We start from the raw sequence: 23,770 nt of genomic DNA, 5'->3' as shown, positions 1-23,770 counted from the left end.
CACGAGAGAGGGGACCTTGTGTACTGTGCTGACCGCACGCTTCGCAGCCGCAGGTGGCGGCCATGCTCCGGGATGCAGTCGTCGGTGTCGGTCGGGGTGCTGGCGGTGGCTCTGCTGCCCATCCTCCTGGCGGCGACGGCCCCCGCCGCCGAACTTGACCCGGGCCCGAGCTGGAGGTGGACGGCGGCGGGAGCGTGCCCGTACTTCTGCCGCTGCTCCGTGGTGGGTCTGGGCGGCGCGGGGCTACGCACGGCGGACTGCTCCGGCCGGCGCCTCGCATCGGCCGAGGACCTTCAGCTGCCCCGGGACACGGACGCGGCCGACCTGAACGACAACGCCATCTGGACGCTCCAGGACAGCGCCTTCCGCGCGCAGGGGCTGACGCGCCTGCTGGAGCTGCACCTCGCCAGGAACGGCCTCCGCGAGGTGGGGGCGTGGGCCTTCGCGGGGCTGCGGCGCCTGCGCCTGGTGGACCTGTCGCACAACCACCTGCAGACGCTGCACCCAGGCACGTTCGACGACAACAGGGGGCTCAAGGTGCTCCTGCTCGCGGGGAACAACCTGGCCAGCCTCCCTGCCGACCGGCCGCTACTGGCCGCGCCGCGCCTGCAGGTGAGCCCGGCGCGCGGCGAGGGGCCCGGAGACAGCTCTGCACTGTGCACATCATCTCGAGCTCTTTGCTCCCGCAGGTGCTGGACCTGAGCGACTGCCGGCTGGCGCATCTCAGCGCCGCCGTTCTGTCCGAGCTGCCCGCACTGGCCAGCCTCAACCTGTCGGCCAACTACCTGATCCAGGTGCAGCCGCAGGCGCTGGGTCGCCAGAGGCAGCTGCAGGTGCTAGACCTGACTCACAACCCACTGGCGTGTGACCTCAACACGCGCCAGCTGCTGCAACAGCTGTCCGCGCGCAACGTGACGGTCACCACCTCTTGCCCGGCGCCCGGGGTGCGCGCCCCCGTCGCGCAGCTGTCCAAGCACCTGGCGCGTCTGCAGGCAGACGTGTTGCCGCGGCCGGCGCAGGACGACGAACGAGAGCCTTCGCGGAGGGGCGAGGAGATCCAGGAGATCGAGCCACCCGCCCATGTCTTTGGGTCGGCGCGGACGCAAGAGCGAATGGTGGATCTCTCGGAGCTCTCGGAGCTCTCAGATCTCTCAGACCTCCCGCACCGATTGGATCCCGACGCTGGTGAGCTAGACGTGGCCTGCGAGTTACACAACACGAGGCCTCCTACTGGCCTGGGGTGTCCAGCAGCTAAAGCGACTTAAGTCACACGCAGGTACTAGGCAGCTTAAGACGCACAGCTGCTGGACACCCTATGTTTACAGAGTAGGTGGCCCTGGCCCAACATACACTCATAGTTATACTGTTCCGGACGATGCGAGTGCGGTTGTAAGGTGTCTCCACAATGAACGTTTCACGTTCCACGAGGCGACGCCTATAGATAGCGCCTTCTGTGATCTACGTAGGCCAACCCGCGAAGCAGCTGTGTGGAGACGGTGGCCCACCCGGAGCGCCCGGGTGAGGGGGCGTCGGGCAAGACACCGTTTGTCGTCTACCTTTGCCTTTACCCCGCGTTGACCTTTACGTAACCTCGGGCCTCGGGGGACGTTCATTGTGGGGGAACACCATCAGGAACCCGAGCGAATGGACAACCCTCCCGCACGAGTTCATACGGTGCATTGGAAATGGACGGGGCCCAACGCCTCCTTGCTGTCACATGCAGAGTATCCCGAGGACGCCCTCGGAGAGGAGAGCCCTCCAGCGGAGCCCCATGAGGCCACGAGCACGACGCGGCGCGCCGACACGGCCGGCTGTATCCCGCTGTTCGCTGATCGAACGTCGAAGAATCCGATGTTCATCCGGGACTGGTTCGATCACATCCCTTCCTTTTGGGCAGCGCTTTTTGGATGCCAGGTGAGCTTGGCTTCGGGAGGAGCTCGGCTCTCCTCGCGGTTCTGGAAGAAGCTGGGCCTCGCCTAACGTTGGCGCCCTCCGCCACATCGCTGTTGCTCCCTCCAGGTGGGCCTCGTGCTGGGTCTGGTGATCGCGGCGTGCGCCTCCCGCTTCACATACTGGCGCGCGCTCTGCTGCTGCTGCTGGAGCGGCCCCGGCCCGACCAGCCGCACCCGGGAGGGCCCGGAGGTGGACTACGCTGGCCTGTCGGCGGAGTCGTGGGAGGACATCCTGGACGCCATCGCCGCAGGACCGTGCGGTGCCGGCTCGGCTTTGGCCAGGACTTGCGGGGAGGAGGAAGGAGAAGGGCCCCAAAGCAACAGGAGGGGCGGGAGGCCGGAGACGCCGCCTCCGGCCTACGCTGACCTGGTGGAGCATCAGCAGTGCCTCGAACGGAGCGGTCCACTTCATGTTGCAGCCTGACCGACAACTCCTCACTCACAGAATGGGCACGCCCGTGCGTTATGCCCCTAGAAGTGGACTGAGATTATCGAGGGGCAAAGGGAATACCGCTCACGACGCAAGGTCCTTTTTGCTGCAAGTTATCGTTTTAAAGGTTTGACCCTGAAGACATTTACAGGTACCACTGAAAATGAATCTGGTGCCAAAAAGCCATTGTGATCAATGTCATTTCTAATATTTGTAGGAGTTAAATGAATTATTATTAATATTGGTCTCATAATTTATTGCCCTTTTAGATATTGCGCGACACGAACGTACTACTCAGCATGACTTAGATGAGGACAGAACAGACCTGCAAGGACAGTGAAGTAGTCCCCTAGCTACTATGACACAATTTTTTTTAAATCATCACAGCTTAGACCAACTTATAATATTACACTGATCCTTATAAAATTGTAAAGCATAAGTTTATGAAAAATGAGGGAGATAAATGACATCTTAACAAATAATATACGGGGTACAAATGAAGATTGTCACTGATAAAAACTGGGAATACCAAAACACTCACTCTGTTGGCAGGTAACTGTCCCACACTACACAATGAAACTAACAATCTCCTTAACATGTTCCATTTAAACTATTATACAGCTCACATCGATAAGGTAAAATAACATTTCCATATGAAGTCAATAAAAATAACAGGAAAGGCAGAATGTAAATAACTAGTTACTGAATGAATCATATTTCACCACCAGAATATGAATTGTGAGAATAAACTAAAGTTATTCCTATGGTAAATAAACCATTCAAAATATACTATAAGAAATCACAACAATTGTAATAACAAAGTTAGGTAGGAAGAATACTTTGAATCAAACTAACACTTAAAACAAAATTAAAAATACATAAAATTTGTGAGACAAGATCAACTTGCATAGTTGAATTGTTTTATGATTTCATTTGAGCTTAAGGCCATGAACAGCCATTTTGACATAGTACATTGTCAGGTACAAAAGAACATACATAAGTTCATATTTCCTTTTTAAAAACAAAAACACTGCCTGGAAGTACAACTAAAACCTTGTTAAATTAGATATTTGTCTCATCTCATCTTTTCTGCCACAAAACGACCAATTTTGGAAGATACAACTCTGAGTGGAATGGCAGGCACTGTGAATAGGTGCATTAAAATGTTGCTGATCATAAAAAGACACAGATGTTACAAAGATGTAATACTATGTAATAAAAATAAATGACTTAGTCTAAGCCTTGGCTAATTTTCTCTACAGGAAGCCTATCAAAAGTATCATAACACTTAATTTTACTGCTAGGGCAAAGCCAATTTTCTGGAAGTAGCCAATTTAAAAATGATGAATGCTGTGATGAATTAAACAAACATTTGAGCAGTCAGTCACAGAAATTATAACAACAATACTCATTTAAAATTGTTGGTGTCACCTGATATTTTATTTAACAAAAACTTCTGCTTTGCCCTGTCTTTGACTTTTGTATAGACTGGAAATTGGATGAGAATTGAATGCTGGAACTTTAATGAAATTGGGTTACTTATAAACTAAGCTCAAAATTGTAATAATAGGTATTGATTGCAATTGACTTTTGTTCAATCCCACTCAACTTAGACTAACTGTTGAATCTAAAACCAACTCTTTGATATTTATATAGTTAGCATCAGCAGCAAAATTTTCAGCGAGTTGAGCGAAAGAGGGCCGATCACGAGCATGAAATGCCCAACATTGTTCCATGATCCTGTATACATCGTCAGGGCAGCGATCGGGCTGCTGCAGGCGTTCTCCCCGCATGACTAACTCCGTAACCTGATTGGATTAAAACAGGCGCTTGATGTATACTTGAAATTTTGGAACATTTTGGCTTCAAAAATTGTCATGGTACTTACATCAATTCCTTTCATGTCACCATATGGCTGTTGTCCAAAAGAAAACATTTCCCACAAAGTGACGCCGAAGCTCCACACATCACTAGCATTCGAAAAGTTTCCAAAGTTAAAGGATTCAGGCGCATACCTGTTGGAACATTAAACAAATCTTAAGACACTACAACATCTAGAGGTGAACAAATTTGACTTCTCAAACCACATGACTCACCATTTTATAGGCCACCGCCCCCCTTGTGAAGCCTTATAATAGTCCTTTTCCAAGAAAGATCGAGAAAGACCAAAATCACTTATCTTTGCTTGGTGTCTTGTGGCCAAGAGAATGTTACGAGCAGCTAGATCTCTATGAACAAATCTTTTTTCTTCAAGATACTTCATACCTAAAAGTAAGGAAAATATAAAAGATAATGCTTGGAAAAAAACAATAATTGCAAGGAAAAATATAATTTTAAATATTCACCTGAGGCAATCTGTGATGCCCAAACTCTTAACTCATACTGAGGATTAACTCTATCTGGGTGCTCTAATAGATACTGGAGCATGGAGCCTAAAGGAACTAGCTCTTGGACCTGAATGTATCACAGAAATGTACCAAATAAAATTAATGATGTCCTCTATTCTAACCCAAGAAAAAACTTGATAGATAAAATATTGATGCATACCATACTTAAAGGAGGGCCATAAGATATTCCAATTAACTTAACAACACAAGGATGGCGAAGTCCCATCATAACTCTAGCCTCTCTGACAAATTCCTCTTTATTTCTGTGAGCATGTTCTTGTCTAAGCGTTTTTATTGCAACTGGTATCTGAAGTAATAACAAAAACAGTAAAATAAAACACTTCAAAAGCCTTTCAAGTTGTCATAATCTCCCAGCAGAAAGTATAATAATACAGGAAATTAAATATGGATAAAATAAGAGACAAGTCAGATATAAAGCTTACCTCAATTCCTTTAAAGTCTATGTACACACCCTTGTAAACAGATCCAAATTCCCCTTCACCAAGTACATCACCAATTCTCAGCTGCTCAGTAGGAATGTGTTCTGAAAGGAAAAATACTTTATCCATATGCGCAAAGCTGATTGTGTAGTGGTAAATGGATCAGTGCTGACCTTGTTGAGGCTCATGTAGTCTAGGAATAGGAACACTTGGAGTGTGGCTATTGATTGAGTTATTGGTGAATAGTGAGGAGGAAGCCAGGGTGGTAGGTGGGCTTGATTGAGAGGTCAAGGCCAAGGAGTTGGTATTAGAAAGCAGAGCTGAAAGAGGTGCCGAATGCATGATGGCTAGTGGAGGAACAGTCGCAACAGTTGGGATGCCAAGTTCTGGAGGATCATTCCCATACAAAGTTGGAAGACCATGACCCAGGCTATGGCCCATTCTTCCCACAGTTGAATTTCCAATCATTTCTTCAAGCCGATGGCGGTTCCTTCTTGAGGGAAGAGTTGATGCAAGCTGAAATTTTATGGAAATGAAACAATTCAGTATACCAAGGTAAACTAATATGTAAAACAAATAACTAACAAGTAACCATACCCCATTAGGAGGTATTTCTGGTGGTTTTGGCTTTGGTTTAGGAGGAACTGGAAATTGTAGAGTAGTTGGTAGTCCATCGGAGAGAAGAGTATAATAATCAATAACATGCTCAATAGTGTTGTGTAATGGACCTGAGTCAATAAAATAGTAGCTATTCTGTAAAAGTAGGTGAGAGCATAATAAGGCAAAAGATCAAAAAGTACTTATGTTGTAAGGATTAAGTAGTTGATGAAATATCAAATCTACATTGACTTACGTCTTTTTTAATCTGATAATGGAAAAATTGCCCTCTATGACTTATAGTTAGGACATCTCCACTATGACGTTTGCTATATCGAACCAAATAAACTCCTTCCTGTTCTTTACAAGTTTTCAGAATATCCTCGGCCTCAACTCTATCAAGGGTCCCATGATGCCAAGCCTCACGTTTCGATCGCGGGGCCGGAGGTTTGTAGTCGCGGAGCATTTTGGCACATTCGGTAAATCTATTGAAATGAGCCAAATCAGCAGGTGTTTCATTATTCACAGTTCTTGGATTTACAGGAGCATTAAGTGACAGGAGCACTGTTACAACATCAACATGACCATTACTAGCAGCTTCATGTAATGGAACATGGCCTGGAAAGAAAAAAAATTCAGGTTACTATCATAAGGGAAAACATTAGACATGAAAGGAATAATGTGCAGCATATTAAAGCCTTTACCTGTTTCAGTGTGCCTGATTTGAATGTTGGCTCCTCCCATGTCAACCAAAATTCTAGCTGTGCTAGCCTTATTGTTTCTGCACGCATACTGAAAAAGGACATGAGTAGTACACATAAGCGCCGTAACACATCAGATAGATATAAAGATAGAAACTGTAATTTAAAATTACATCTCAGTTGATACATACATGTAAGGGGGTATATCCTGCAGTATCACGACAATTGATATTTGCATTGCTCTCAATGAGTTTTTTTAAAATGTCATCTTGACCAAGACGACTGGCTACATGTACCGCAGTCTGTCCATCTTCATTTTTAGCATCCAAACTTCGATATTGGCACTTTAATAACTCTGACACTATTTTGTAATTTCCTGCCATGAAGAAATTTCGGATGTAAACAAACCTTCTCTAATTTCAAAATTTTCTAAGATGAAAACTCAAGTTACCCTCTCTTGTGGCACGATGCAATAGATTAGTGGTACCATGACGCCGTGAGGTGTGGGGAGGCGGATCTTGAAGTCGTGGTGGTCTGGTAAGCCGTACATCCAAGCCTTCAACCTGGTAATACTCTATCAGAGTATCAAGGCCATGAATTATTGTTTCTTCATCTAAAGAAATAAACGGGGAAAAAACAGAAAGTGAAGCACTGATAATAATAAAATCTTTAAAGGAAAAAAAAAAAAAAGAAAGATTTGGCCCACAACTTACCGATGGAGAAGAAGGCATCCTCTCCATGGCGTCTTATTTGATAATGGAAAACCTCTTTGTTGTGGAGAAAAGATAGGACATAGTCGCCTGCAGAAGAACTACTTTCTCTGACAAGAAAAAGTCCATTTTCTGGGATCTCAACTGAAATAAATTGCAACAAGTTGGAATTATTGGATAATAATGTTGGATTATTCAATGAATAAATTTTACAAGATGCAAAAACTGGCAGAATTGAAAGTGGTGATGAGTCACAACTGAATACAGAGAGGAAAATTTAAATACAAACCATATCCACATATCTAGGATATTGTTCAGGCAGCAAAAAGGAGACAAGTATGAAGAAACATGAATCAGATCAGAATGGAAAAAACAATATAGACGAAAATTATAATCCTTACCATTCTTTAATTCGTTTTCAGCGGCAATGCGGGAAATATTTCCAAAATACCAATTAATTGATTCTCTCTGATTGTTTCCATGGCTCATCCTTCAGATCAGATTTTTCTCTCTCTGAAAACTATAAATCCAAAAACGGATTACCCCTTTGTACTCCAAGGCTGAATACCATCATCAAAACATAAATATCATAATAAGTGGTCTGAAGGGTTTCATTAAATAACACACCTAACACTGGATGTTTAACTTTGAAGAAATGTATTAAAATATGTGGGAAAGAAAGAGTCAGAAACGTGCAAATGCAAAGGTCAGGTCCGTCAGGTTTGCATCAAGCTCAACAGGTTACTATCATCAAATAAGGTTTAAAATGCATGCTCAAGCAAAGAGCGAAAATTGCGATCAACTTGTACACATTGTTTGAAAATAAATCTCGAATATTCACATAACGATAATTAATTTCGTGCTGACAGTAAAAAATGAACGAGTTTCGTTGCTTTGTCTGGTCTGGTCTGTCACTTGTTACATTTTAACCTGCGACTAGCGATGGTAATGATGAAAGTGACGAATAGCAAAAAAACAGAGCAAAACCAAACCGACACACTAGAAACCATTAGAAAAAAACAAAATACTTACACAGAGTAATCTTTATGAATTCAGTATTTCGACGTAAACTCAGATTAGACCTCAACAAACGTCCCAAACAACACCAAACAAAACAGTAAAATTGCTTTTCTTCGTCGTCTTCTGCGTATTTTTTCAGTTTAGCCAACAGAAAAATGGATTGTGTATTTTTGATGCGAATCGTTGATGACAAAAGATAGAATAAGAAAAAATGTGAAATTAATTCTCCGAATATTTTGAAGGTTCACTCAGCTATTTCTGAATATTAAGTCCGTTCGAAGAGATAAATATTTTTTTTCTTTGTTGGCTATTACTAAATGTCTCGCCTCACAAATTTCTCATCATGGTTTCCATAGCAACGTTGTTGTCATCTACATGTATTTGTGCTGAGGCCGTAAAACTGAGAAGTCTCTCCCTCTCTATATGTATTTGTATTGTCTATCGGGTATTATTTGTCAATAATAAAACAATAGTAAAGATAAAAAAACATTACTTAAAGAAGACAAACAGACCGGCTGCCTTTCAGAAGAGTCCATAAAACGGAGAAAGTCCCTCTATCTCTCCCTATAATCTGATCAGTCCCAGTGTTTTTCCTGCTGTTTATTGGTTGACTCTAGAACTGGATTTGATTATCATGCAATCCACCCACCGAAGTTTTAAACTGAAAAATCTCCGACTGACACTGTCTAAATATGATGCTAAGTACTCCAAAACCTCAGCCGTCTTAGACGATGATACATCTGATGATGGAGAAGAAGGAGGAACTGAACTTGAAGGAACTAGTAGATCTTTATCAACAGCACCACCAAGGATAATACATCAAGGTGCCACTCTAGTAGTTCATGACCGGGCAGAAGCATCAGTCGGTGAAACTGTCCAGCCATATTCCATAGCATTAGCAAAATTACCACAAGGACATGAGAGTGAGCTAGCTATGTTGCACGATCAAAGCACCCCGCCTCCCACAATTGACGATAATTACATATCGGATACTTCAAGTAGTCTTGCTTCTGTTGAAACTGATTCAGAAATAGGCTTTAATGTACATTCAGTGTCATCTCTCGCTGAGTCAGTATTGCCACTGGAAGAGAAAACAAAACTGGATTCATCGGCATTGGCAATAGGAACAGAATTTCAAAATCTGCCACAGTCAATAACTGTGCTATCAGTGTCATCTTCCTCTGGAGGCAGTCTGATGAAGAATGTAAGAGACACAGCTGACGTTGCACTAAATATGCCTGGTAGAAATGAATCTCTTTCATCTAGTTGTAATAAGTCTGAGTCTGACACAGGTAATAAGGTTGAGGTGGTCGCAGTTAGTTCCACATCTGCAACTCAGAATAAATCTGAAAAAAGTTGTCTACATGTTGAGGATTTAATGTTAAATCTAGAAAACACTGAAAGCCTTTCTGCTTCTGAAAGTACTTCTTTCAATTTATCAAAGAAGGAGGCTGAATCCCTAAAGAGGATGATTAATAGGAATAAGTATTATGATCCTACTAACAGAAACGTCTCAGTTGCCGTTCAAACCTCAAGTTATGATGACCATGTAAGGAAAACCGGTTCAACCTCATTAAAATCAAAACATGCTGTAGTTGCTGCTCCTCTGGTAAAACCATTACAGCTTCCCATCTTTGTGAGAGATGGCTATGGCATATCTACCAACGCATCACTAGATGGTATTAGAAGTACATTGTGTCATACATCTAAACTTTTATATTGTTCCCCCTGTGTTTCAATTTCAAATACTTGCAGAAAGGAAAAAAACTGCACTGGAGAGTGAAGTTGAAAAGCTGGTTTCACACCATTTAGATCTAGTCAGGGAATTACTTGAGCGCCAGCATCGGCTTTATATGGCAAATTATAAAGCTGTTCAACTTCTTGAAAGGGGTTACAAAGAAAATTCTCTTGAAAGGTCTTTCAATAAGGTATAATGCAAGTCATTTACATTGTAAACATGTTTGGAGTTCAGTAACTGACTATGCAGAATTTTAAAACAGGTCAATCTGGATGGACAAGGCACCACAGAAGAAGGAACTGGCAAAATGCGACCCAAGAGCAAGATCAAAAAGAAGAGGTACAACTGACACAACTTTCCCTGATAAGGTAGGACTGGATCGTCACTCTGCTTAGGTGTCAGAATAATTTACCTTATTGAAGATTCCAACAACAGTAGACTTTATTTATCTATTTTAGGCACTAGTCTTTCAACAACAACAAACAATGGTGTTTCAAAAAATCTTTAAGTACAAAACCACAGCAAAACTTTAATGACATCATTATCAATCTTACACCTCATGTTAATAAAATTTGAGGTACCATTATTAGATGAAATTTTGCCAAAGCATAATTTACTGCAATAAGTTATTGTTTGCTTACTTTTGATTTTCATTAGGTTCTCACATTCAATAATCATCTGGTAACACCTTAACCCACACAAACGTAAATTATTTGTTTCCTGAGAAAAAGAAATTTTGCTGTCAGCTTCTATATCAATATGTTTCCCCCCCGCGAAGTCTCTAAACCATTAATAGGTAGTACGAGTCAAACTGATGTTGTATGATATCTACATCTCGAATTGTGTAAATAAAATCTCTCAAATTTCAACAAATAGGAAGCCATTCTTACAGTTCAAGAACTTTAACATTATATCACCAATCAAGTTCTTAAAAGTTGTCCTTAAATTTTCAAAGACAAAATCACCAACTATGTGATGGAATGAAAATAAATTAAATATGAATAAAATGAACATCAGCTAGACAACTACATCAGTACAAACATCAACATGATATATATATATAGAATATAATATACATATACTAAATAAAGTTAGGAGTAGAAAGGAGGGGAGGGGTCAAATCAGAGAACATACAATCATCATATATACAAAAATTATCAAGTAGTAAGCTCACAGCACTGCACTACAAGAGTGACAGAATAACTAGGATATTATTTCATCAACATTTTTTAAAAATCTTAAATAGCTTTTGTTTTTAGTTTTAAAACAATATCCCACAGGAAATTACTGTATAAGTCTATCATTTGTAAAACTACATCATAACAGTCATTATTGTACAAAAGACATTTGAACACTTTAAACAGATTATAAAAATGTCCCTGCATTCCATGAGTAGGGTATATAAATAGAACATAAGTCAGAAAAAAGGAGAACAAAATGTGACAATGGAAGTAAAAAGCAACTCAACTTCGAATCTTTTGAAGCAAATTGATTCTGAACTTATTTGATATCCGAAACGTATCCTCTGGTTTTGTTTAACTTCACCTTTTAAATAAAGCCCCATTTTACAGAAAAGACTAAGACACCAAATGTTTTATTCACCTTAGAAACTTACTATTTCCAGGGAGAAATGGGAATGTGGATACAATCAACATCAAAATATTAAAAAGATGTGGATTTTGGGGACAAAGTTACATTTCTTCGACTATTTCGACGTCGACATCGAATCGATGTCGAAGAAAACTCATTTCTCACTGGGATTGAAAACCAAATACCCCTTGAAACTAATTAACAGATATAAACAAATACTAAGAGTTGGCAGTTCGTTGGATTTGTGAAAGAAATGGCAAGTTTCCTAATTTTAAAAAATTGTTATAGTCTACAGAAAAAAAAGTCAGATCTCATTGAACACTTCAATTATTTTACCCATCGCTTTTCTACTTAACATACAATAATGTATTTTATTAATAAAATAATTCAATACTATGAACAAAATATAAATACAGTACATAGTAATACCATGAGTTTGATTATTTGCTTCTCAAAAACATCAATAATTCACAAGCTTTACAGTGTTCCATTCAGAATCCTTTTTGCATATTGGGGAACACTTTAACAACACATGTGGTCTACTTGCTTAAAAGTTCTCCATTGAAAATGTAACTAGGAAATGATATACTGTACTCTGTACACCACAAAAGCAAATAAGGTTATTTACAAATCTTAAGAATCTATGAGCAATTTGTAGTATAGTATGTAATACCCCAGCAGTACTCATCACATTAAATTGTGCTAACGCTAACGAGTATGCATCAGTACTTGTCAGTGCAAAAGTAATGGCGTGTTTCACCTGAGCAAGTAATGATAACATCTTAAGCCTCAATATTTTACCTTTTCTTTCTTTTTAATGTCAAAATAAAATCATGAAGTAAAACTCCAGCAAAGATATTTGACTGTTGCACATGTTACACATTAAAACTCACGATAAATTTACCCTGCAAATCAGATGTAAGGCTTCAAATATATACTTTACACCTTGAAACTTAACTGTTTAAGTTTTCAGCTTTTAAAGGATTATAAATCTGGGCTCTCATTGCCCTTACGAAGTGTAACAAGGGAGTTTTACTGTGAAAGAAGGTTCAGACACTGTAAAACTGTGTTGCTGTTGATGACTGCACTTCAATTTGACCCATTTTGAACTGAAGACGTTGGAGCCACCTTAGTAAAACTGGATTGCTAACAGGCTGATTGCCTGCTTGTGCAGTTGGTGGTGGTGGTAAAGCTGATGTGGACGGAGGGAAGTTTCGACAGTTCTGCAACCTCATCTGCAAGTGACCGGGGAGCTGCATAAACACAGTAAAAGAAAACAAAGATTAATGAGTTTGGGACTGACTTCTGGCTTCACTATATGATTAATCAGAGAAAATATACCTGCATATGAAATGCAAATAATACTGGGCTCCAAACTGGTAGTAATTTATTAAGAATTGCTGAGCTGCTCTCCATCAAAGCTTCCATTAACGATAAGAAATGCAGGTTTGCCATCTCTGCCAACTGCAATGATATCAAATTTCTAATGTAAGTCCCAGTAACATACCAAATGCAATACTCAGGAGAACAAATTAACTCACAATGCGAGAGTGAGATACAAGTTGTAGGATGCAAGGTGTCACTTTGCCCCAAAAATCAAGAAGGATACTCATGGTTAGAACATGGGCTTCACTGCTTGGAACATTTGTGCTTGCCATTTGCTCCAAGTACACTGTCCATAGCTGAAATGAGCAGCACACTATTAATAACTTTTTCAAAATTTTATAAAAATAGTTTGTTGATTTACGTGCAATATTTCATATAGAAATGTTCTGAACTTCTGTACCTGACATAGAATGAAAGCGTGGAATAATGATGACATATGATGGACTGATGTTTTGCTTTGCTCAGCAAATCCTGACATTATGGCTTGAATGTGGTCAGATATGTGACAACTAGCATCTTGAGGCACAGGCTGGCAAGGAGTATGTGAGGAGCAGTGAACTGCTGTATGAGTTGCTGTATGAGTCAAAGCACCCAGAAGCAGCCATGATAGCAATCTTATATGCCCCAGGCAATCCATAAATTCTCGGGGCCTAAAATATTAGATCAACATTTAGTATGTGAAATTTACAAAGTGGAAATTTATTTAGTCAAGGACATCCATTCTAAAGTTGATTGAAAAATTACGAACCCTTGCTGAAGAGAGGAAGGTGCGTTGTAGAGCCATGGTAAATAGCGGGCCACTGCCCTATTGTCACGACCATTTCCTCTGCTAATCTCTAGGGCTACATACTGTGCTATACCACTTTTAATCACACCACCTAATGTATCCTCATTCAAACCCACAGGTGTTTCTTTTGAAATGCTCTGTGATTAGATTCATTATCAATAACGTGCCAAAGGGCAAATTTGATTAAAATCAAAACTCTAGAAGTTCTTACTAACCTTAATTTTGCTAAGGGTGTGAAAGTCTGCCAAAAAATCCAAAGCATCACCCAAGTGTTGACGCATACATTCAGCAGCTCCAGTGTTGAATATTGGTCCAGGGTCAGTCCACAATGCTAAAAACTGACTCATAGCTAAAGTAAGTGGGAGTGATCCTCCAGCATCCTGGAGAATTAAAAAATAAAAAATAAAAAATAAGTTGAGTTTACAAAACAAACAAGCACTAGGTAAAAAGATCAAAAGTTCAATAACATATAAACAAGTGTTACAAGACAGCACCACAGATCCAGTGACTGATCATTCTCTCTATTTGACTTTAAGGTTGTCTGATGTTATAAGATTTAAACTGATGTATACCAATTATTAAGAGAGAGACACAATGCAGGAGAAAGTTAAAATAAAGTTAAGATGGACTGATATTATAGGTGGCTTACCTGAAGTATGAAATTTATCAGTGTTAAAAAGTTATTGTCAGGCATTGAAACTTTGAACTTTAATGCCTGTACCATCTCATATACAACAGTACGAGTTAAGAGTAATTTATCTCGGTCCTGAATAGGAAAAATGCAGATGTAAGACACTAAAATATTCTTTTTGTTGCCTTAAGACACTTCACAATTTACGGCTGTTAGATTGTACAAACCTTTACAAATGCTCTGTTGCACAAATAGCAAAGGTCTACAAGATAATGGTACTTAATTGGGAAATTTTGTATACTATAACTAAGGACCTTTGAAAAAGGATCCAGAATTCCCTAGAAAAAAGTTTCCAGATACATTTTAATAACACTTTTAGACACAAGAACACTGGATGTAACACCTTTCAAAATTTCTAAAACGAACCTTATATGATGCAATTCCTTGAATACGAAGAACTGAAATCATTATACGAAGGAGAGGTGTCACACTCTCCATACTTTGCAGTTGTAATGCTAAACGACGGAAAAGAACTTCTAACTGAGCAAGTATTGCGCCAAGCCCAGCATCCATCGGTAGACAATCAAGGTAACAAGCCATGTTGCGCAACACAATGGGCATAACATCATTTGCAAGTGTTTTCCTGGAGTTAAGACCCTGCAAATTAAAAAATTTTGAACAGTGAAACAAATTTAGTTGAGATTACTGGATTTCAAGGAAAGGGAAGACAAACCTCAAGAAGCATTTGTAAAGGAGCAATTGGACTCAATTCATTAAAATCCTGGAGAGCTTGGGCAACACTTCGAAAGAACGGTAGCCTTACACTATCTGTAAATTTATAGGAGAGATTTCATCGGAGGATAAAGTTAGTATGAAGGTTGCAATGCATGTTGTTAGTTTAGTAACAGAGATAGATAAAACTAACCATCTACATGGGTCTGAAACATTTGCATAAAAATGCCATTGGGAGCTAGCTGATGTAACACACAACGCAAAAACTGATGTGCGACGCTGATTGCTCCGCCTGGTAGATAAATGTTGGTGTCATATTGCCATGGATACATCGCGTTCAAAGAGACCCTATAAAGATATTTTGGTAAAAAGAATCAGATAAATATGTTCCTCTATTGTCATACAAAATTTGAGGGAAAAGACTTACTTTGCGATGGTGCTTAGCATTTCTGGCAATAAGGGAGCCGCCAGAGCAGGTTCTCTATGAATAAATGTTCCTAGTATAACTATACAGAGTCCCAATTCTTCATCACTGTACTCTTCACGAACAGCACCACATTCAGAACACCTTGAGGGAACAGAGATGAATACGTAAAATGTTCTCTTATTAAATTGAGAGATACCTTTAAAAATGCCACATCCTCCTTTATTTATTTACCTGTCATATACACAATCTTCACCAATACGTAATGAGCTTTGCTTCAAATTAAAATTTGCATGGCATGCTTGCTGAACAACAGGTTCTAACTGAGGCTGAAGTTGAGGACCACCCCTACAATATCAAACCAATAATACAGGTTAGTTAATTGATTCAAAACAGTACAAGAGCACCATGGATACATATAGACAGTTTTGAAAGAACACACCATCCTGCATGTTTAGGAGTATCAGTCATGTTCGGGTAATGACCCGTGCTGAACAACCCTTGGCCTGTTCTCCTAGCTTTCTGCCTTTGATTACGAAGGTGGTCATCTGAACGGCTGGCTGCATAGTAAAGAAACAAAGGGATAAAATTCAGATGATCAGAGAGAGGTATGCACTAGTTACCAAAAAGTCATATTTCCCAGGGAAAAAAATAATCTTACGCAGGGCTGTTGATTGTTTCCTGTCATGTATAGAGCGGTAGAATGAATGGTTTTCCTCTGAATCCGGCAACATTTGAGGTGGGGGTGATTCCAGGGCAACTTGCTTAGTCAAACGTCTTGGACTTATAGACCTGCTAGACTGAGACTAACAAAAGACCAAATCAAAATAAAATACAGAGTTTAAAGACTTTAGCTGCCACAGGACAAGCAAATAACGTTGTAATATTTACCTTATCACTACTTTCTGTCTTATTTGGAGGTAGGAAAGCATCAAGATCAGACAACCTCCGATCATTGATTGGTCTTGAAAGCATTTGTGATGATTGTTCTGAACCATTGCAATCTTTAAAATGATAATAAATATAAGTTGGCAACGTTATTTAGACAAATGTTAGGAACAGCATTTTGTATACAGGTTGTCCCATAGGACCCCCGCTTTTTTTTATTCGCCCACAGATGCAGTATAACAACAACTAAAAAAGTAAAGTATGTACGGAGCCTATGGGACACCTTGTAGAGCACATCTAAGAAGTTTCTGACCTGGCGGGCATTCCAATGTTGCTCCAAGAGCTTGGCGTACTCTTTCTACAAAATTTTGTACGTTTTCACTATTTGATCCAATAGGTAGCAACCGTTCTGTTGGAGGAATCTCTATGCTATGAAGTGATGTCACTTCTGATACATTATTTTCGCTGTCAATCTCAACTGGAGAGCCTAATAGAAAACAGAATATCAGACACAATACTGGAGAAAATTCTATTCAACAGTCAAACAAAATTAAATTGCAGCTTACCTATTGTCATTATTTCCATTTTTGATAAGGGCGACTCTGGAGATCCATAGCCTATTTCATCCGAACGAAAGCGAGACGAATTTTTAGTACCTGTTGAGTCACAGGAGAAATGTATGAGACTAAGAATAGATAGGGGATTTAATTATGTGGTTGGCATGATAAACATACAAGGACGAGAGCCACCAATAGGTAGCAGCCGTTCAACCGCTGGGGTTGCAAGCTGCAAGGGTTGTGGTTGTGGGGAGGTGGACTGAAGTGATGGTTTGGTGTACATATCCAACTGCCATGGAGCATGTGTCATGCTGGAAATAGCAGATGGTAGTTGGCTTGGTGCAGAAGTAGTGATGGGTGTAGAGGGGGTTCCAGTGGGTGTGCTTGAAGTGTCAACACATTTTTGTCTTCCTAAAGACTTTTGAACTGGTGATTCTGAACTTTGATCTCCAGTCCATACATCATTGTCTTTATCATTATCTGATTGCCTACTCAAAAAAATAAATTAAAAGATTTTAGTAATAAAAATCACGTACTTGCAAATTCTAATAATATGTGATTACAGAATGAGGCATACTCTTGAGCAGAAGTCCTCGGAAGTGCAATAGTAGCTAAAGTTGCAGCAGTTACTGCTGCTGAGGTGGAGGTGGCAGTCATCAGTGTACTTGAACTAGATCCTAGACTATTGCTTCTTTGTTTAACACTACCACTTGTTCCGTTTGTCCCATTACTGCTACTTGGAACAGCTGTCGTTGGTCGCAAAGGAGGGGGCTGAGGAGGCGTTCCAAATAATGAGGCATTCACCATCATTTTCATTCCTTCTCGTACACCCCATTTCTGACAGCCTGCTTGATCAATGCTCATTGATTTCTAATAAAATACAAACAGATAAGAAATTGAATTAGTTTAGTAGTAAGAGGCCAGGTTTTGCTTGAACCCGAAAGATTGAATATGAGCATTCACATACCTGCAGGGTGTTGTCCTCACTTCCAAGAAACCATATAGGCCGCCGCGGGGTTACAGTATTTCCTAGGGACTCTCCAGGAAGTGAACATCGGTGTTCTGTGAACTTTGATTCGGTAACTTCCTCCGCTGGAGCCACTTGATCATCCATAGAGACCTATCATAAAAAGAGCAGTCATGAAATTTAACATTCATCCATTTGAAGTTTAAGTTTAGAAGTAGAACTTAATATACCTGAGCTGTGTCATGAATAGTGCTATCAGATTTTGGACTTTCTGGGATTGCAGCTAGTTCTGATTCAGTTTCATCCACCTCAGTTGAATAGCTTCGAAAAAATGGAAAGAATTTAAATAAAAACACATACTTAAATATGAGCTCTAGAAAACTAACAGTTCAAAAAAATACCTTGACCCAAGAGCACGCCTTCCACAACGCTTTGTTTCTTGGCTTCCAGCTGCTGCTGAATCATCCTCCTCTAAATGTGTTTCCAAACTAGCCCCAGGTCCTATTCCAGGAGATTTTTGATGAAAAAGCGCTTGATGCTTTCCAGTTTTTCCAGAAGAATGTATGAGGCCCATAGGGTCAACACCTGCATACATTGGCGATAGAGGGGGAGTTTCCATTCTATCTTTGTCACTTCCTCTCTCTCCGTCTGCACCCAGTGAGGGTTGACTCACATCTAAAACATGGAGTGTGAGTTTAAAATTATAGATATAAAAATAAAGTAACACAATAAAGGTTATAGTTATGAATTATTTTCTGTTTCACCTCTTGACCGAGATGGAGGAGCTCCAACCATGAGAGTTGCTGGAATTCTTCTGCAAACATGTTGTTGAGCATCCAATGTATTCAGGACTATTCGTACAAGAGATTGTATTTTTATACTGTCCGGTGCATTGGCATAGGGATACTAAAGAAAGATATAAAATTAGATTTTTTCCCCTCTTTTTATCAAAGTTGTGATGGAATTTGTAAAGGTATACCTTATATAGTAGAACAATAAGGGCCATTAGCCATGACCTGCGTGTGTGAGGCTCCAGATACCACAGGCTATGATGAGGGGCATGTTGTGTGTCTGGGGTGTGACTATGTTGTTGAGGACATGGACAATAATGCATCAAAAGCAGAAGAGTCGGCATCATGTGTTTACCAATTAAATGATTTTGATCTAACAACTGAGGTAAATTGGCCATAAAAACATTGAAAACTGGTGATGTGCGCAATCTGCTTGGTGGAACATGAAAACCCGGACGTTCCCTCTCTGTTGAATTATAGCCCAATAGCAAATTTAAGTGACGCAGAACAATACCCTGAGTTTTCTTCAGTTTTGATTCTTCACTTGGTGAAGCCTAAAAAATCAGCAAATTGGTAAGGTTTTCTACTTTATGGTTGATTGCATATAGTAAAGAAAACTTGACAAACAAACCTGGTCCGATCGGGATAAAAATTGCAGAAGTAAGAAGACAAGTAGGTGCATTGTTTCTCGGTCTGCTTCCTCCAGATCTACGATGCGATGTAAAAGACCCACCAGTTGGCCATCATCACCAGTGTTTAAGGAATGGATATGTCCATCTAAATGAAAATATCAAAAGTATAGGTCATAACAGAAAATTAGTTGTTACATTCCACTTACAGTTCTAAATACAAATATAACAACTAAGCTGGTTTCATTGTCCTTGCAGCAAAACCTAATTGTTATCAAATAGCCATGTCATGTGGCTGTCTAAATGAGAACAGTGTCTTCTTGAAACTCTCGATACCTTACATGTTTTCCAGTACAAGTAACATAAAACGGAAGACCCTACAAACTCCAGTTCTGAATATGTAGATCTCATCAATAAAATTTACAAAGCTACACCAGCAGACAGAAATTGTAATTACATTGAACAAAATTGATCAACTGCAGCAAAAGAGAAGAGGAGCAAAGAAGGCACAGAAAAGCATTGAGGACAAGGAATTGATAGATTGCTTCAACCTCTACTGTTTAGATAGAGCAAATAGAAAGAAATGAAAAATAAAACAGTTGGGGTTAAGTGAGGAAGATCAATTTTTTTGTTATGATTAATTTTAATATTAGCATTTATTTTAGAAAACAGATAGAGGTTGTTTAATCCCTAATAAAATGAAATTAGGCCTGAGCAACATGCACTTTACTTTAAGTTGTTAGATCATGAAGCGCCTATTGGATTTAATTTCTTTCTAAACGGATAAAAGGTAAGAATCTATATCTTACTTTTACTTCAGCATACCACGTGGTAGAATCAATGTTTACATTAAATTTGTCTGTTATCTCACACTCTCCATGTTATTTAAGTTTCTACATGTATCAACAAAATATTGTTGACTACAACTACTATCTACCAGCTACCTGACACTAGGTATTAAAAAAGAGTCCCAGAAACTGACCAAGGCCAAACCGGGAAGTTTTCCTCTTCAATATTGGGGCAGAATACTGCCGACTGTACACTTTCTCCTTTTCTGAAAATGAACAACAGGTCATTTCCTAACATTACTTTGAACATAGACAACAAAATATATCAAATTGAGAAAACAGCAGCAAAATAAACATGTATCTTTTAGAATAATAATGGTGATGCAAGGTCTATTTGCCATTTTTATTTTCCTGGGGTGGTTTTGGGAAGCTAATGACCAACAATAAATTCCGTTATAAGGAATGTATACAGTATTGTTTGAAACACGAAAGCAATACATGCATCATGAATTGAGGAGGTAGAAGACAAAAGGAGCCCCAATTGTGAAATATAAAGCAGGGAGGCAGATGCTCATTTACTTTTATGCGACATTGAAGAACACTTGAAAACCAATGAATCAGGAAGCAAAATTGCCAGGTGGCTTTCAGAAAACTGAGAAAGAAAGTTAGGTAGAAGACATAAGCATAGACAATCAAGAAGGTAACAAAGCAAATACTGTATTTTATTGCAAAAATTATCAGTGAATGAAATTTTGATGATAAATAAGAGCTGGAATTATAAAATGAATTACATCTCCAGACAAAGCAATTACCCAAATGACTCTTTCACCCCTTCCTCTTTTGTAAAGGTTTTGTGGAGTAATACCTGGCTTTGTGTCTTGTCGTGGCACCATTGCAGCTGGAGCTGACATAGTCCGCTTGTAAGGCCATTTGTGACCAAAACTTGCACTCAAAGTCTTTGAGGCTACTCCACTACTATCTGATTGAGAAAGCGCCTCATGTGCTCGATTCAGTTTACGGATAAATGTGTCACTACTCAGATCTGTATTTCTTAAATCTTAATAAGAGGAAGAAGAGAAAAATATGCAGATAAGCAGATTACGTAAAAGGTAAAACATAGAAAGAAAAAAACATACAAAAACATAGAAAAAACATAAAATACATAAAAAAAACATGAAACACGTAGAAAAAACATAAAACACATAGAAAAACATATGAAACTCTTTAGAGTGTACTAGTTATTACCTCTGGGATAAGCGATGTCTCCAGCCCTCTCAAGGTTTATTTGAGCCTCCAAAAACAAAGTGTCAAACCGATTCAAAAAAAATTCCCATGTCAGGATTTTTCTATCACTGAGGCAGTTATGTAACTGATACAGTGACTGTAACACCATGGGCCGATCAACAATGTACAAATCAAATTGTGTCTCAAGACACATAATGAGAGACTGTTGATAAAATTTTGTATTAATTAAAACAAAACTAAGTAAATATGTTACCAACTATGACTGAAACAAAAAAAAAAGAACACTAGTGAAGAGGTGAAATGTAGCACATACTTTCATCGCCCTGTCATGAATTGTTCCTAAATATAATGTGGAGCGTTGTGAGACGTGCACATTTATGTCGTCCATAGCCGATACCAAGTAACAAAATGCTGTGGCAAGAGCAGCTTGAAGTGTCATACTGTTACGTAATGGTGTAGCATCCATGAATCGAGCAATGACAGTGACTCTTTCAACTGAAAACATAGAAATAAATTTTACTGTAACGCTTCAACAATAAAGGAAAAACAGACTGGATGAAGAGAGTTAATACCTGCTGTAAATCGAACTCGCCAATCAGCACTATGAAAATCTTCTCTAATAATATTCCAAAATACGTCAGAACCAGAAGGTAATGTAATACAGTGCAGGAGAAGAGGAACACTCATTTCACATATATGAGATCGATCAGAATTACATAGATCCCAAAGGCTAAGAAAAAGAGGAAAAAATAAATAAATTTATACACATTGTCAACCGAACATTCTGGAACCACACATACTTTTTAATCAACAGATTTTCTTGACACCAAATTACAAATCCACGATACTCTTTGGTGGCTCTGGAGAGAGCATCTCCATGCAAAACCAACACATGCAAACATTGAAGCATGTGATAGAGTATGTCTGGTTCTTCAGTCCGGGTCACCTCCTAGGATTTTAAGAAGTATCAAAAAATGAAATTATTCATAATTTCTAACAGAGTAATTTATGAGCTCAATGTTAAATGCATATGGTCAAGCTACGAAACCTTTAGAAGTTGATGAATAAATTGAAGATGTTGGGGAAGAGCATCTAAGGAAAAGTGAAATTTTCCTTGAGATGTCACCCACACATTTTCTTGATCCTCATCTCCTTCTGAATCAATGAGCTCTTCATTTTCTCCACCAATTGCAGCTTTGGTTACACTTGAAGTCGCACTCGCTATCAGACAGAAAAGTAAAACAGTAAATTAACAAATGGTCAGCAAGTATATAGTATTGATATTGAAGGTAGCAGGAAACGTCACTTGCCAACATCTGTGTCAGTAAGAGTTATTGCCCGTGCCACTGTTGGGGCCACTCTTTCATCTGGGATGTTGAGTGCCAGATCTAGCTGCTCCGTGACTGTTTCAACAGTTGCTGTCATGATCTGTGGGAATGAAAAGAATATTTATTGGGTTGACCACAAAATGTGACGGATTTGTTGTGATGATGTATGTATGTGACGATGTATAACTCTATCATTAATTTATCTGTTGTTTGAATGAATTAATAAATATGCATCCTTTGACAATAAATTGACAGATTTCTGTCAATTTAAACACAAGTGAATGTTACGTCCAAAATGTACCTAGTCATTATTGTAAAAAACAATTGAATGATTTATGTAAAGCCTGTAATAAACATAAATAGGATAAGCAAACAAACTTTTTCTGGTTGCAAAGTCACAGATATTTCTAATATTTAGTGTTTAGGTTTAGAATAGTATTCTTTGAAATACGTAATACTTTTTAGTACACAACAGATTTATGAAGGAAAACTCCTAATAAACCTGGTATTTAAAACATTCAGTGAAGATTATAAAAAATTTGAAAATTTATATCGGGCTTTAAAATGAAGAACATTTCCTGAATGCAAATTGACAGGATTTGGGTAATTTGGGTACTCTTGGTTAGTTTCAATACTTACGTTAAAAATATCATGTTACTTTAGGAAACAAAAATGTTCTTTTGGCTATTTTTCAGATGTACTTTTAATGTTAAATCATGCAAACATGCAGAATTTTGAATCTATGATTTTAATATGATATTTGGTTTTAAATCCTATACAACTATAGTTAAATATAAATACTGGTGCAGAACAAAGAGCTATATAGAAAGTCTAAAGGATATGTAACTGATGTATGATATGAATTCTTTGCTTATAATTATCCCTGAGTTGCAGGCCTACTAAGCTGTATGATATTTTCAATTCATGTGGGTCAAATAGTACTAAGACATCAAATAATTCAACCGTTTGCTTTGTAAAGGCACTTAAATGTTCAATACTTCTGCGTGCTTCAACTTAAGCCATATTTAACTACAGTGACAGTTGTCGAAAAT

The 23,770-nt window shown here is 39.3% G+C and overlaps 3 protein-coding genes and 1 long non-coding RNA gene across 12 annotated transcripts in view; 2 read left to right on the top strand and 2 right to left on the bottom strand.

Moving 5' to 3' along the window:
• Positions 1-2,621, top strand: part of LOC113213349 (uncharacterized) — a 16,533-nt gene extending 13,912 nt beyond the window's left edge. The window contains exons 2-5 of the mRNA XM_026432380.2: positions 48-612; positions 690-1,185; positions 1,724-1,914; positions 2,020-2,621. Of these exons, the coding sequence (XP_026288165.2) occupies positions 48-612; positions 690-1,185; positions 1,724-1,914; positions 2,020-2,376 (1,609 nt within the window). The 3' untranslated portion in view covers positions 2,377-2,621. The remainder of the gene's footprint in view (positions 1-47; positions 613-689; positions 1,186-1,723; positions 1,915-2,019) is intronic.
• LOC113213348 (tyrosine-protein kinase Shark) lies at positions 2,622-8,387 on the bottom strand. Of its 2 annotated transcripts, none has more exons than XM_026432379.2 (15): positions 8,250-8,387; positions 7,619-7,737; positions 7,221-7,361; positions 6,959-7,120; positions 6,699-6,883; positions 6,511-6,598; positions 6,063-6,424; positions 5,807-5,962; positions 5,383-5,725; positions 5,213-5,313; positions 4,930-5,076; positions 4,728-4,836; positions 4,479-4,647; positions 4,271-4,397; positions 2,622-4,190 (listed from the first exon to the last, which is right to left on the bottom strand). In XM_026432379.2, exons 2-15 carry the CDS (start codon positions 7,704-7,706, stop codon positions 3,987-3,989), a joined length of 2,382 nt encoding a protein of 793 aa, XP_026288164.1. In that variant the 5' UTR covers positions 7,707-7,737; positions 8,250-8,387; the 3' UTR covers positions 2,622-3,986. The 2 variants fall into 2 exon arrangements, with proteins under 2 accessions (XP_026288164.1, XP_052119480.1); XM_052263520.1 differs by lacking the exon at positions 8,250-8,387 and adding an exon at positions 7,845-8,137.
• LOC127748755 (uncharacterized) lies at positions 5,615-6,669 on the top strand. Its single transcript, XR_008010766.1, has 4 exons — positions 5,615-5,764; positions 6,176-6,253; positions 6,350-6,445; positions 6,520-6,669. It is a non-coding gene; the product is annotated as an uncharacterized LOC127748755 (long non-coding RNA).
• Positions 8,388-10,149: 1,762 nt separating the features above from the next.
• LOC113213352 (protein unc-79 homolog) overlaps positions 10,150-23,770 on the bottom strand; it is a 28,238-nt gene continuing 14,617 nt past the window's right edge. For 4 of the 8 annotated variants that reach the window (XM_052263511.1, XM_052263512.1, XM_052263515.1 and 1 more), the window contains 34 exons: positions 22,697-22,818; positions 22,439-22,607; positions 22,191-22,339; positions 21,963-22,120; positions 21,704-21,885; positions 21,391-21,592; positions 21,011-21,202; positions 20,340-20,411; positions 19,360-19,505; positions 18,917-19,282; positions 18,702-18,843; positions 18,339-18,612; positions 18,168-18,258; positions 17,938-18,090; positions 17,548-17,840; positions 17,148-17,458; positions 16,980-17,069; positions 16,727-16,900; positions 16,417-16,529; positions 16,187-16,331; positions 15,968-16,085; positions 15,760-15,873; positions 15,529-15,669; positions 15,295-15,449; positions 15,103-15,197; positions 14,796-15,026; positions 14,597-14,707; positions 14,388-14,504; positions 13,954-14,118; positions 13,700-13,875; positions 13,352-13,601; positions 13,107-13,247; positions 12,907-13,029; positions 10,150-12,818 (listed from right to left, as the gene is read on the bottom strand). In XM_052263511.1, the coding sequence (XP_052119471.1) occupies positions 12,615-12,818; positions 12,907-13,029; positions 13,107-13,247; positions 13,352-13,601; positions 13,700-13,875; positions 13,954-14,118; positions 14,388-14,504; positions 14,597-14,707; positions 14,796-15,026; positions 15,103-15,197; positions 15,295-15,449; positions 15,529-15,669; positions 15,760-15,873; positions 15,968-16,085; positions 16,187-16,331; positions 16,417-16,529; positions 16,727-16,900; positions 16,980-17,069; positions 17,148-17,458; positions 17,548-17,840; positions 17,938-18,090; positions 18,168-18,258; positions 18,339-18,612; positions 18,702-18,843; positions 18,917-19,282; positions 19,360-19,505; positions 20,340-20,411; positions 21,011-21,202; positions 21,391-21,592; positions 21,704-21,885; positions 21,963-22,120; positions 22,191-22,339; positions 22,439-22,607; positions 22,697-22,818 (5,685 nt within the window). In that variant the 3' untranslated portion in view covers positions 10,150-12,614. The remainder of the gene's footprint in view (positions 12,819-12,906; positions 13,030-13,106; positions 13,248-13,351; positions 13,602-13,699; positions 13,876-13,953; positions 14,119-14,387; positions 14,505-14,596; positions 14,708-14,795; positions 15,027-15,102; positions 15,198-15,294; positions 15,450-15,528; positions 15,670-15,759; positions 15,874-15,967; positions 16,086-16,186; positions 16,332-16,416; positions 16,530-16,726; positions 16,901-16,979; positions 17,070-17,147; positions 17,459-17,547; positions 17,841-17,937; positions 18,091-18,167; positions 18,259-18,338; positions 18,613-18,701; positions 18,844-18,916; positions 19,283-19,359; positions 19,506-20,339; positions 20,412-21,010; positions 21,203-21,390; positions 21,593-21,703; positions 21,886-21,962; positions 22,121-22,190; positions 22,340-22,438; positions 22,608-22,696; positions 22,819-23,770) is intronic. The other 4 variants (XM_052263513.1, XM_052263514.1, XM_052263517.1 and 1 more) reach the window with 4 other exon arrangements.

The sequence above is a fragment of the Frankliniella occidentalis genome, unplaced genomic scaffold (assembly GCF_000697945.3).
Source record: "Frankliniella occidentalis isolate FOCC.00 unplaced genomic scaffold, Focc_3.1 Scaffold12, whole genome shotgun sequence".
Taxonomy (NCBI): Eukaryota; Metazoa; Arthropoda; class Insecta; order Thysanoptera; family Thripidae; genus Frankliniella; species Frankliniella occidentalis.
The sequence above is the reverse complement of the archived record's forward strand: the minus strand, read 5'-3'. Positions and strand labels throughout refer to the sequence as shown.